At 49.5% G+C, this 12,334-nt stretch overlaps 1 protein-coding gene across 1 annotated transcript; it reads right to left on the bottom strand.

Moving 5' to 3' along the window:
- Positions 1-545: 545 nt before the first annotated feature.
- Positions 546-10,734, bottom strand: tnfaip3 (tumor necrosis factor, alpha-induced protein 3). Its single transcript, XM_084710157.1, is given in 10 exon segments — positions 546-2,865; positions 3,003-3,208; positions 3,511-4,323; positions 4,326-4,456; positions 4,634-4,814; positions 4,929-5,099; positions 5,722-5,863; positions 6,047-6,237; positions 9,032-9,372; positions 10,494-10,734. Coding segments are annotated over 9 exon segments (2,445 nt in total). The 5' UTR covers positions 9,339-9,372; positions 10,494-10,734; the 3' UTR covers positions 546-2,562.
- Between the last annotated feature and the right edge of the window lie 1,600 nt (positions 10,735-12,334).

The raw sequence follows: 12,334 nt of genomic DNA, 5'->3' as shown, positions 1-12,334 counted from the left end.
GCATCCCTGATGAACAATTTCCTCTCTGCTGTGACTCAACATCAAGGGAATGGGGAGTGTGTTACCTGCTTTCCAGGCACCGTCTGTCAGATGGGCATGGGTGTGAGAGATTGTGGGCTCTGGGTTCACTTTCAGAATGACTTTGTTAGAAAGAGCAGGGACTGAAACTACCTGAGAAAATCTCAAACAGCAGAGCATGAGTGAGTTTATGTGTACCGGGGATGTAGAGCAGGAGGAGGGTCAGACAGAGAAGGGGAAAATGCGTGGGGAGGGGGGGGAGAATGATGCAGTGCATGATTACAAACTCTATATCAGAATGATTCATTATTTGACAGTGTCCCCTCTTTATGCCTCCACAAACTGCTGACAATATCACTCATAGGGAAACATCTGTTGTGGAGGGTTGAGGAGTGTTGTAATAGTCAGTGTAATAGTGTAAGTGATACCGTAAGATGTAGAACAAATTGGCAAAACAATGAGTACTGCTTTGAACAATGCACGCACATGCACGCACATGCACGCACACACAAAATGAAAAGTCAGTGTTTCAGATTTCTTAATAAAAATAATTCATTTCAGGACAACATATAAATAATCACACCACAGATATTTGATATGAATAAATACTTAACAAACAAATCAAGGCTTGTCGTACAATACCCTATTATTGAAAGGTTACACAAAACTGACCTTACACCTTTGCATTTTTGTTACAGCTTTGCTTGGCAATGTCTACCATTGGAATGTCCCTACGCATATCAAAGTACCGAGCCAGATTCCAGAGCAGCTTATAAAGTGTTGTGCAACAAGTCTGTGATGCTATGAATCCAGTTCAGACCCAGAAACCTTCAAGAACCCTTGGCAAGCTGACTGCTAATTGCCCCAATGAGTTTCTCCTCTGATTTAAGCACATCTCTCTATCTAGAGCCAGGCTGTCACAAAACGTCTTCTCGTCAACAGACGCCAGCTAAGCAGGTATCTAACAGGCAGGCTGTCCTCAGCAGGGCAGAGCAGCAGCGCCGGGCTAGGTGATGGCACGTCAAGTTTGTTTGGCAGGAATGAGGAAAAACAAGAAACGTCAGTTGTAGAAAGCCCAGATCTGTCAGGAGATCTCTGACTGCTGCGAGTCTAGGGCCGAGGCATCGTGTGAGCAGACCTCAGAGGAGAACCGGCCAACCGGAGGGGTCACAACTATCCTACCGACTACAGGCGCACATCACTGCAGGGCTACAGACGAGGCATGGAGACTGAGGGCCTGACAAGGAATACTTCCCGTCAAGGGACCCAGACTACTGTGGCCGTGCAAAGAGATGAAGGAGAACAGTGACTCCCACCTTCCAAAGGCATGTTTTCCACCTGTTTGCATCTGTCCCCTCCCCCTCCCTCCCTGCCTGTCTCTCTCTCTCTCGCTCTCTTTCTCCTTACAGGGGCGTGGTGTTTGCTCTGCTACAGGGGCGAGGTGAGAGGTTGGAGAACAGCGGCGGGGAATTCACCTCGTGTTATTTTCTCTTTCCCTTCTGACACACTCCCTTCTTTGTTGGCAATCCCCTACTCCTTCTCCTCCTCCTCTCCCTCCTCCTCCTCTTATCTGTTCGTTAACTGAATTCAGTCAATAACTGGCCTTGTCAACAACAGTTGGAGTTCCGTGGAGGACAGGTTGAGACCAGACTCGAACCTTGCTCTACTCTGTCAGGGCTAGCAGTGACTGGGGTTCTGTAGTCCAGAGTATAAAAGTGGTCAACAGCAAACAGTGTCACACAACCACTAAGGCAACATCTCTGCACCGTGCCATGGAGAAGGTGGAGTATTACTGCCATCTAGATTTACTGTATCATCCAGACTAAAATGGGACACACATGTGCATGCATAAGCACGCACGCACGCACACAGGCTCTGTGTTATTAAGAGGGATGTATTTCTGCACAGGTAGCACCATACTGTCAGGGTCCTGCCTGTCCAGTGTCTGCAGCTCTCTCTCTCACAGACACACACACACACACACACACACAAACACACTGTACATCAGCAGTTTACAGTGGGACTGACGACTGGCAGAGGTACACCTGTTTACGTGTCACATGTATGCAGTAACCAGGTTTGTACGGTAACCAGCCTCCTTCCCTGTTATGCTAGTGCACTGTTGGTTTGGCCCGACTAGGCACTGCTTAGAAGAGGTCAGGTCCAACTTCCACTGGGACTCTAGGAACTACAGTAGTAGCTGCTTCACAGACAGACACACAGACAAATGGTATTCCTTGGCCGGATTCTAAAGCAACGCATATCTCATGCTCGTGGTTTTACATACAATCATTTTGTCCAAATGTGATGGATCGTGTCCTTAGGTAGATACATAATGTAGGCATGAGTTAGCTAGTCAGTAGTCACACAGGTTCCCCCTCCTATACATGTAAGATTATAGAACTGCACTAAGAGGTCATCTGTCGCCCCCTCCCCCACCCTCATAAGACAGTTGACATGGAGAGGGGGTCCTTGTAACAGTGGTGCATTGACTGGCATGGTGGGCACAGGATGGCACAACTAGGTCGGGTACAGTCCCTGGCTTCAGCCACGGTAGATCTGTTTGAAGTGGTCACATTCGTTGCAGTAGCCCTGCTTCTCCTGGTTGGCGTAGTGGTCGCAGCCCTGGGTGCGGCACCTCTGCTTGGACTTCTCCTTGGGGGCCTGGGCCCTGCGGTTCTCCCTCTGGCCCCGCGTGTGGCACTCCGGACACAGGTCCGTGCAGCCCGGGGACTCGTTGCTGCAGCCGCTCCGCCTGCACTGGGTCTGGGTCTGGGTTTCAGTCTGGGTCTGCGTCTGCGTCTGGGTCTGGGTCTGCGTCTGGGACTGTTTGGGCTTGGCAGCTCGCTAGAGGAGGGGGAGGGGAAGGAGAGCATATAACACCATGTCAGCAGCTATACCAGGGCCGTGGGTCGGGGTGGTGGGGGGTAGAGGAGCAGAGATGGGGGTCAACAGGATGTTGGATGAGGTCAGGCTGCACTCACCATGACCATAGGGGGGGAGTGCGGGGTGCGGATGGCGGCCTGGTTGAGCCGGGCACTCTGTTCTTTCACGTAGCACTTGTTGCAGTAGCCCTCCAGCATGGCCTTGCCCAGCGAGCCGCAGCCAGGGCCGCGACACCGCGTGGCGTTCTGGAAGCCGGCCTCCGAAGCGTGGCGGCTCTGTGTCGGCGCTGGGGGTAGAGCTAACTCTGCACGGGAAAGAGAGAGAGACACAGAAAGAGAGAGACAGAGAGAGAGAGAGTGAGAGACACAGAGAGAAAGAGAGAGAGAGAGAGAGAGACAGAGAGAGAGAGAGAGACTAGTCAGAGAGAATCAACTTCACACAGGCTCAAAAAGCTCCCAGTCACTCACTCTGCCTAAAACTAACCCTAACCACATGGATCCAAACGACACAACCACACTACACACCACTCGTCAGACACTACAAACCAGAATATTGGAGAACTCTTAAATGACGGGTGCTGCTAACTGTAGGCTGGGTTTAACTTACGATGGTTGGTCTGGTAGTCCACATAGCAGATGGTACAGAAGCCCAGCTTCTCTGGCGTCCCAAAGAACTGGCAACCCGACCTCTTACAGGGTCGTGCCAGTGGCGTCTGCCAGGCTGACGTGTGCCCGTGGCCGGGGGCCAGGCTGGGGTTCAGCACGGAGGTGGTCGACCTCTCCGAGTCCCGGGGCTGGCTCCAGCCCGACGACAAGGCCTCAGTCCTGGGGGTGATGTGCTGGGGCTCCCCCCTTTCTGTGGCAGTCCTCTGCATGCAGGGGGTGCAGAGCCCATTAAACACCCTGAAGACCTCCTGGCGACACATGCCGCACCTCTCCGCCTCGCCTTCCCGGCCCCCCCACTGAGGCCAGCCGGGGTGGGCAGGGAGCGGGAGGCCCTGGGGAGCCCCAGGGGGGGCGGCGGGCGGGGCGGTGGTGGCCGGGGGAGGGGCGTTCTGCCGGGCGTTGAAGCAGCGCTCGCAGAGGCCGTCGTGCTCCACGCTGAGGGTGAAGAGGCAGCCGGGCGTCTTGCACTTCATGGCGTGCGTCTCGCTGTACAGGCTGAGGCTGGGCGCCGTGGGAGGGGCCGAGCGGGGGCTGGACACGACCGCTCGGCCCGGCGGGCTGCTCCGGCCCCCGCGGGCCTCCGCCTCCACCCCCGCCTGGCCCCCTCCCTTGGTGGGCGCCGCCTCCATGTGCCCGTTGGCCTGCCGCTTCTCGAAGCACTCGTGACAGTGGGGCTGCGTGTCCACGGAGACGTAGAAGGTGCACCGCGGCGTGGCGCAGCGGATCTCGATGAGGGAGAGCTGGGAGACGGAGAAGGGGGGGGTCTCTGGGACTGGGCCGCCCACACCTGCTCCTTGTCCTCCTGCCAGCGCTTGTACTCGTGGTTGACCAGCTGCAGGTAGTCCTCCATCAGGTTCATGTCCTCCGGAAGGTTCCCCTCATCCAGCCTGAACACACAGGGACACACGCCTGGTCAGCACCACAGCTCTACACACAACAACTACACTCAACAACCAACAGCGCAATAACTGAAGCCATGGAGTGGTGTGGTGTCATCATCATGAGACAGAGGGTCCTCCACGCGTCTCCTTCACCCCCCCTCCCTCCCCTCCGTGGGTCCTCACCGGGCAGCGTTGATGATGCGCGTGGTGTCGTAGCCCAGGCCAATGACGGGGATGTCCAGCAGGACCAGGTACTCCTGCAGCAAGCGGGCCTTCTGCTGCTGCTCCTTCTCCGTCAGGAAGTGGACCTTCAGCTCCTCGAAACCCCCCCGGCCCGGGTTGATCAGGGGCACCGCACGGATCTCTGCCACACACACACACACACACATAGTTAGTTGAGTGACAGTTAATAGTCAGTAACAAGTATAAATAGTGACTGGTATCTTTGACTAGCAGCAACGAGTGACCTGCTCCCCACCTGGTCCACTGTCTTTGATGGTGATGAGAGGGGCAAAGTGCTGTGAGTCGTAGCCGAGGACTATGGGATACTTGTAACACTCCCCTGGAGGCCACTGCAGCGGCAGGTAGACCCCGCCCACGTTCAGCGGCGAGAAGGAGGAGCCTGACTTCATGCTGCGCAGCACCTGGTCTGTAGGGGTACAGGCATCAGGAAGGGGACACAGCTAGACAACAAGTGTGTGGTGCTTGTCAGATGGTTCACATTCCTGCCTCAATGGCAGGTTATGGTGCCGCATGGGTTTGAATCCCGACTTAATGCACTTTTCTGATCTTCTCCCCTCACCTCCCAGAGTTCACTAGCCAATTTGCTTGCAACAAAGGATAGGGGAAGGGAATTCCCTCTCTCATTTAATAACTGTTTATGTTCCCAGATTGATTCCACTGGTATTTACCTGGTCGTTACCGGGCTGTCATGTGGAGATGTTGGGTATTTTTCTGGTTATTCCTTTAATTATATAGTAACAATGGGGTATTTTTCTGGCAATTACAATGTGTAAACTACCTGTTGTAAAACGCTGTCTGGTGGGGCTTGGTAATTCCTACTTTATATTGTAGGTACAAAGGACTACTGACTTTACCATTTCCCAATAAATGTTCCATTTCCTAGCATAGGTTTTGCTCGTACCAGACTGTGAGTTTCTTGTGTATGACCTGCCTGCTGATACTTGGTTCTTTCTGCCATGTCCGTGCATCTCTGTCACGTAGACCAGCGAGGTTCAAGTCGTGACCCCTGACCCCGCAGCCCCACCCACCTGCTATGACGACGATGGGTCTGCGGAGGATGTTGGAGAGGATGAAGATGTGGACGTCCTCCAGGGAGTCAAACTGCAGCCCGTTGCTGCGGGACACGGGAGACGCCATCTTGACTATCTTCTCCCACTCCTCCTCCCAGTTCTGCCCCGGCACAACCACAGCATGAACATTAACGACACCGATCCGGTCTGTAACAGGCCCTGTGTCTGCGTCTGCGTGCGTGCGTGTCTGTGTGCGAGTGGGCTCCTCACCGTTGTGGTGTAGTGCAGGCCTGTCTGTGTCTGCGTGCGTGCATTAGTGTCTGCGTGCGAGTGGGCTCCTCACCGTGGTGGTGTAGTGCAGGCCTGTCTGGGTGAACTCCTGCGACTGGAGCAGCTCAGTCTGGAAACGAGCCCTGAAGCTCCCCGTGTCAGTCTCCTTCAGAACCCCTTGGAGAGCCTTCCTCAGGACCAGGTCTGTGTCCTGCACCCCCAGCATGTACTGGGACGCAGCGTGGAGCAGGCAGTTCCCATCCCCTACACACACACACACACACACACACCGTGGCACGGAGAGAGGGGAGAGAGGGGAGTTAGCGTCGCGTAGCGGACCATTCGTCTCTCATAGAGGAAAGGTGAGACAAGCCTGAGAAACGTTTAGGAGCCCTGTTTCTATCGGCGTCCTCGTTAGTGAGCTGGGCTTTCACCTCTCTGTTTTGACATTTACATGTATTCATTTAGCAGACGCTTTTATCCAAAGACACTTCCAAAAGAGAGCTTTACAAAGTGCATAGGTCTGATAATAACAACAAGATAGCCCCCCAAACTCATTTGTCTTTAACAAGTAGAGTAAACTTTGACCTGTACAGTTCATTCACTTCTGGAAGCTGTGTGCACACATACGGCCTTCTAGGGTATTTAGTAACTTACATAAGTTACCTACGTTGCTCTTACACCACTCTTAAAGTGTCTTGACCACAAAACGCAATAATTAAATGTTATCTCTCATTACAGGGCTGGGTCTTTCTGTCATTGGGAAACATGAGAAAGTGTGTATCTGTGTGTGTGTGTGTGCTTGCATGCCTGTGTGTGTTTGTGTGAGAGGTTGGTTTGAAAAACCCTTCTTACTGCTACACTTAGCAGAGGAATTTCCCCCAGTTGAGCTGATAAGTAGTGTGTGTGTGTGTGTGTGTGTGTCAATGCTGTGAGTGTCCATTCCACTCATCCCCTCTGATCCTACCAACTCTGGACTTTCCAAAGGGGCAGAGCCTGGGCTCCCCACTGGCGGTCGTCCTAGCCAACCACTGGGGTCTTACTTCAGGGGTGGGCCGCGTGTGTTGCCATGTAAAATGTACATACACTGGTTGTCCAGCGAAAGAAGGAAGTTTTTTTTCAAATGTGACACATGACACCTTTGGCCTTCCTCTTTCTCTGTTTCTGTTGTTTCTTTATTTCTGCGCCGCTGTACACCTGAGCCTTACGGTGACAACTGGAATCCATAGCAACCGCTACAACGTCACACAATCTGCATTGCATTGAATCGCCTCAACTCCTTAGTAAGGTCTGAAGTCCAAAGTCAAGTGTAGGAACATATGGCTATAATTAAATAACACTACCTTTAAGTACTGTCTACACATTCTGTTTTTGATTGTCTGCTCAGCAAGTTCTGTCAGATTTAACATTAGCTTCTCAGCAGCTTGAGAAAACTGAATGTAAGACAGACTTAGGTTTCTGCATGAACAAACATGGTTCCAATGAAGCCAAAAACAAGCTTCTGCTGGTCTCAGGCTCTGGTCTCAGGTCACCTTCATGTTCCACCCAGAGGTTGCATCATTCTGTACAAATATTCTCTTCTGAGAGAAAATACCCAGATACTATGTGCAAAACCCCCTCCTCCATTGACACGGCTTCAAACGTTCTTTAAACTGTTTTATGATCCACACGGATGTCTGTGCAGTAGTCAAACAAGTAGCCACATCTATCAGTGATGGCCACCAGTTAACCAAGTTCTCATCAAGCCCTGGGGAACCAGTTCATTCCAGAAATCTCAAGAACTGTCTGTTGAAAAAGCATCCTGTTCCTACCCACAAGAACACATGACACACATGCAACATAATCTGGGAAATACCCATAAACATACTAAACAATCCCATCCATTAGGAAACAGACCGGAATTGCATTAGACACTCTGAGGAAATACTTTGTCCATGAATGAGAGGGATTGAGGCGTGCGTCCTGTCCAAGAGTCTGTCCGCCTCTATGGCTTTCTGTCTTCTTCTTCTGCCCTCATCTGTGTCAGCCTGCGTGCCTGACCACCAGCCTGTCGGCCCGCCCGCCTACCTGCTAGGCTGTCTGACTCTTCCTCCTGTCCTTGTCCCTGTCCTCTGGTCACCTGATGTTGTGTGCTTGTGTGACTCAGCATTGAACACTCCAGCTCAAAGTGATTTCTGGGTCATGAAAAGCTCCACATTCTGCCCATGACACATTATTACCGCTCCACACATACTTCTTAAGACACATCATATCCCTACGCCCCAACATACACCACTTATACCCCCCCGCTGTGCCTTAGGTACACCTGCACAGGGAATTACTGGGAGGAATTTCCAGTCATCATAGAGCAAGAGCAGGGTCAGAACAGAGACATGTGAATGTTAGGGGTCTTTCTCAAGACACCACTCATCAGAAACCCCCAAAATACCTCATCGCTTGACTGAGTTACTGGAACACATGGTTTCACAATCTACAAAAGGACAGAGGCCAGTGATTCACAGTCCACATACAGGAAGCTGTGTTATCCCATCGAAATGGAACAAGTTCATCTGAAGCCTGAAAGAAAATGTGACTGTGAATTTCCCAGACGGGCTCAAATATCTGGCGTCAACAATCTTGTTGCTGTATGCTTTCAAACATCCCTTCCTACTGTTTGGGGCTATTGTTCTGACGTCATGGTAGGCAGACAGCAGTAAAACCAACAGCAGTCAATGAATGTCGCACTTCTGAAAGTGGAAGGATGACATGAGTCTCACTTACTGTAAATGTGTGAATGGGTCATTTCTGAAAGCATATTTTAAAGTATCTTGACTCATCTAGTTCTCACACGTTAGAATTCCTCCACAGAAAAGAGAAACCTTGACAATGAGCATCTGAGTGGGACACCTGGGGTGCTGCTACCATCACAAACCTTAAACCCCAAACTGTAACCCTCTGTAATCCTGCCATACCTTCACCTTAGCCACCACTGACCTCTCGTAAATGTATGACACAACAGCCATCCCCGTGCCTGAGAAAATAGCAGTGTAATAGGAGGGTTATTAGGAGGGTTATTTACCATTGGTTCTGAGGGGCACCATCTTCTTGACCTCGCGGCACCAGTTCAGCTTCTTCTCCTGCTCCAGGGAGGTCTGCATGGCTCGATCCAAGATGGCCGCCTGCACCACCTCTCGGAAGGCCTGGGGGAACTGGCTCATGCCGATCATCTCCAGGGTGTAGCGGTGCATGCCACGCAGGTGGTGCATGAGCCCCCCGCTGGCTGCCGGCTTCACCACATCGTTGGGCACGCGCTCGCGGATCTTCACTGCCTTCAGCAAGTTGCTGACGAACAGGAACTTGGGCAGGAAGTTCTGTCCCTGGGACATGGTGCTGGCCACGCGGACTAGCACCAACGCTGAACTGAGGAGAAGAAAAATGGAGAACTCTTGGATACACAAATGAAACCTGGCATCAACCCAGGAGGAGTCACCATTGTTCCTAGAAGGGCACAGATCGTTGTGATGGGGACCACAAGAGCTTTTTTGAGTTATTTGTTATTTTCAAACTTTCAGAAACTAAATATCCCAACAGGTTGTAAAGGCCTAGCTGGAATGAGCCATGTTATGCCCTGTAGAAATTGATAATAACAGTGACAAACCTTAGGGACAGTCAGGCTATAGGACATAAGACTGGCAGAGACCAGTGAGCTACCTTACTCACACACCAACACAGCAGTCATGAAGATCATTGACTGTGATATAGGTCTAAAATGTAATGACTACGGTATATGCCATGAATTATAAATCAACCTTCAGTAACCCTGGAAACCTGCATAAAATAAAGAGCTGTGAGATTTACAAGCTACAAAAACAGGAACTGCTTTCAGAAGTGATAATGATGTTAACTTTTAGCTGTACATTGTCTAAAATAACTTTCTCTCGCCAGACTTCACGAGTCAGTGAGTAGACTCATTTGGCCTGTCCGACACCTGGACTAGTGCTATGATGTCCTACCGGACTAGTTACAGTCACTGTGCACAGACAATAGTTAGCCTACTACTATTTTGTTACCAAGGAAGGACATTTCCAAAATTTGGCTTAACATTGTTAATATTGTAGCAGCAGCCTCTATTCCTACAGGGGCAGACTTTGGGCAGACAGTGCCACAGTGGTGCGCTCTGCGGGTGCCACACAAACACAATAACAGTCAGACTTTGCTGACGTTTAGGTTACGTAATTCGTCAATCAGCAACCTCTGAGACAATGTAACATTGCGGCTCGTGCAATCCACAAGCAAAGGTACAACGATACATGAATTATTCATTTTACTGGTTAAAAGCCTTTTAATTGCTTGAGAGGGTGACGTCTTCGTAAACAATGGCTGTCAAAGCCATGGCGCCTACTGTCGTTCGCAAAGCTATCACCATGTCCCTCAGAAACAATATACGCATAGGCATCGTGCTAAATTAAGAAATATGTCCCAAAATGGAGAATACTAATTACTGTGTTACAAGAAAAAGAGAGCAAAGGCGTGAGTGTTACCTGTGCAATATGTCGGTACCAACAAAGCCCTAAGGATGCTCAGGGTCTTCTGCCACTTCAGTCTGCCCAACCACAGATGTCCACGGCGCCATTCAGTCTTCTCAACCAGATCTATTTCGGTGTGTTCGATGTACGCTCTGTCAAAGCACCCTATAGATCCTGCGAAGCAACTGTAAAGAACGGAACGGAAAGCCCGGGGATGGTTGAGGGGATTTCCAGGCTGGGACTTTCCACCGATCTCTCATTGATAGGTGCAGTTATGGCTTTTTGCCAGTAGGGGCGTCCGTCTGTGTCTCTGTACGGAGTGACGTTACGTTCTACGGGTTAGTGACGAATTGCGCACTGAAAAAGCATTGTCCCTCCTACTGTGCACAAAGGACGAGACTTACTAAAAAAGAAAAAAAAAACAGTAGCGTCATTGCATGCATATTCCTCATGAGACTCAGACTGCCTAGAATAATCATTGGAACGAGGGTAGTCATTGCCCGACCTAGCCATGACTCAGGAATAAAGAGGGGGGAAATCAGGGAAAGGAAAAGAAAGGGGATGGGAAGGAAAGGAATAGCAATTCAAGGGAAGGGAAGAATAAAGGCACGCAAATAGGATTACAGAACCGAAATGTTGTTACGTGAGATATGGGGCCTTGAATCAGCGAACAGGTTATGTTCTCAGACAAAACGTCACCAAATTCTAGTTTGCAACAGGTAATTGGACAGGACGTTCAGTATCAGTTACTGCTAATTAAAGAGAAGGGAAAGCACAACAACCGCAAAAGGCATTAGCCAGAAAAAAACTGGTTCCTCCCAGAACATATGTCACACGTCTGTGGATAGTTAAGTGGATGACAAAAACCTGTGTCACTTTCTTTGTTTTGGAGTTGGGATGGAGATGTTGATGTTTGTCTTACCATTTAGCCTAAATATTCAAACACTTGTATGGTGGCAGCCTAAAATAATAATAATTTAAAACACGTTTCAAAATAGATCACAAGAACAGAATTAACCATTTCTTTTTCCACCGCCCAAAATAAAGAGGCGACTTTTTTCAGATTTGGCCTATATTTTCTATTTACACATCCTGTAATCCCCATGTGACTGCAAAACCTATCCCTGTTAAGTAAAATCAATAGGCTGCTGTAGCCTATGTTTGCTGTTGTACAAAACAGATTTCTCCATGCCTGTGATTTTCTTTGCAGCAGTGCCCTCTTCCGGACTTAACTGTAGTTTCCTCTACCATGCAACCCAACATAACATAGGTAGGCGACACTTAGGTTTCAATAGTCTGTTATAAATTACTATTAGCCTACATAAAAGGACAATAAGTAGGCCTATGTGACTTATCAAATTGAATACATTGAATTACGTTGATAGGGGATCTGTTAACTTTGATTATTGATTGCCATGACATTTGTGAATACGATATTCACTATCCGTTTTATAGTTGAATATGGTGTGTAATTATTGGGTGGATACAAAATATGTTTGCTAGTTGCAGTACATCACATTAACCACAAGATGACAGACGCGCTCCACTTTAGGGTAGACAGAAGATCATACCGTTCCTTCCACTCTGCGTTACAGGCCTACAGAGTGAGAGGCAACATGTTTAGCAAGGGTTTGAATACATAGGCCCTACTCATTGAAAGTGGAATAGGCCTATACAAATAATGTACCAATATTTCCCAAGGCCTAGATGTTAGCACAACTTGAAGTAGTAGGCCCATTGTATTTTTATTCAAAATAGTTTTCTGTGGTCGGCATCAATGTAAACTTAATTGTCAAAAAGTTACCACCTGCACTTACAATTTTAAATTTTTACTGATAAATCATTAGATTTCTCAA

This window comes from Hypomesus nipponensis, chromosome 11 (assembly GCF_054491055.1).
Source record: "Hypomesus nipponensis isolate SF chromosome 11, ASM5449105v1, whole genome shotgun sequence".
Classification (NCBI taxonomy): domain Eukaryota; kingdom Metazoa; phylum Chordata; class Actinopteri; order Osmeriformes; family Osmeridae; genus Hypomesus; species Hypomesus nipponensis.
Note: the sequence above shows the minus strand (reverse complement) of the source record. Positions and strands in the feature narration are given on the sequence as shown.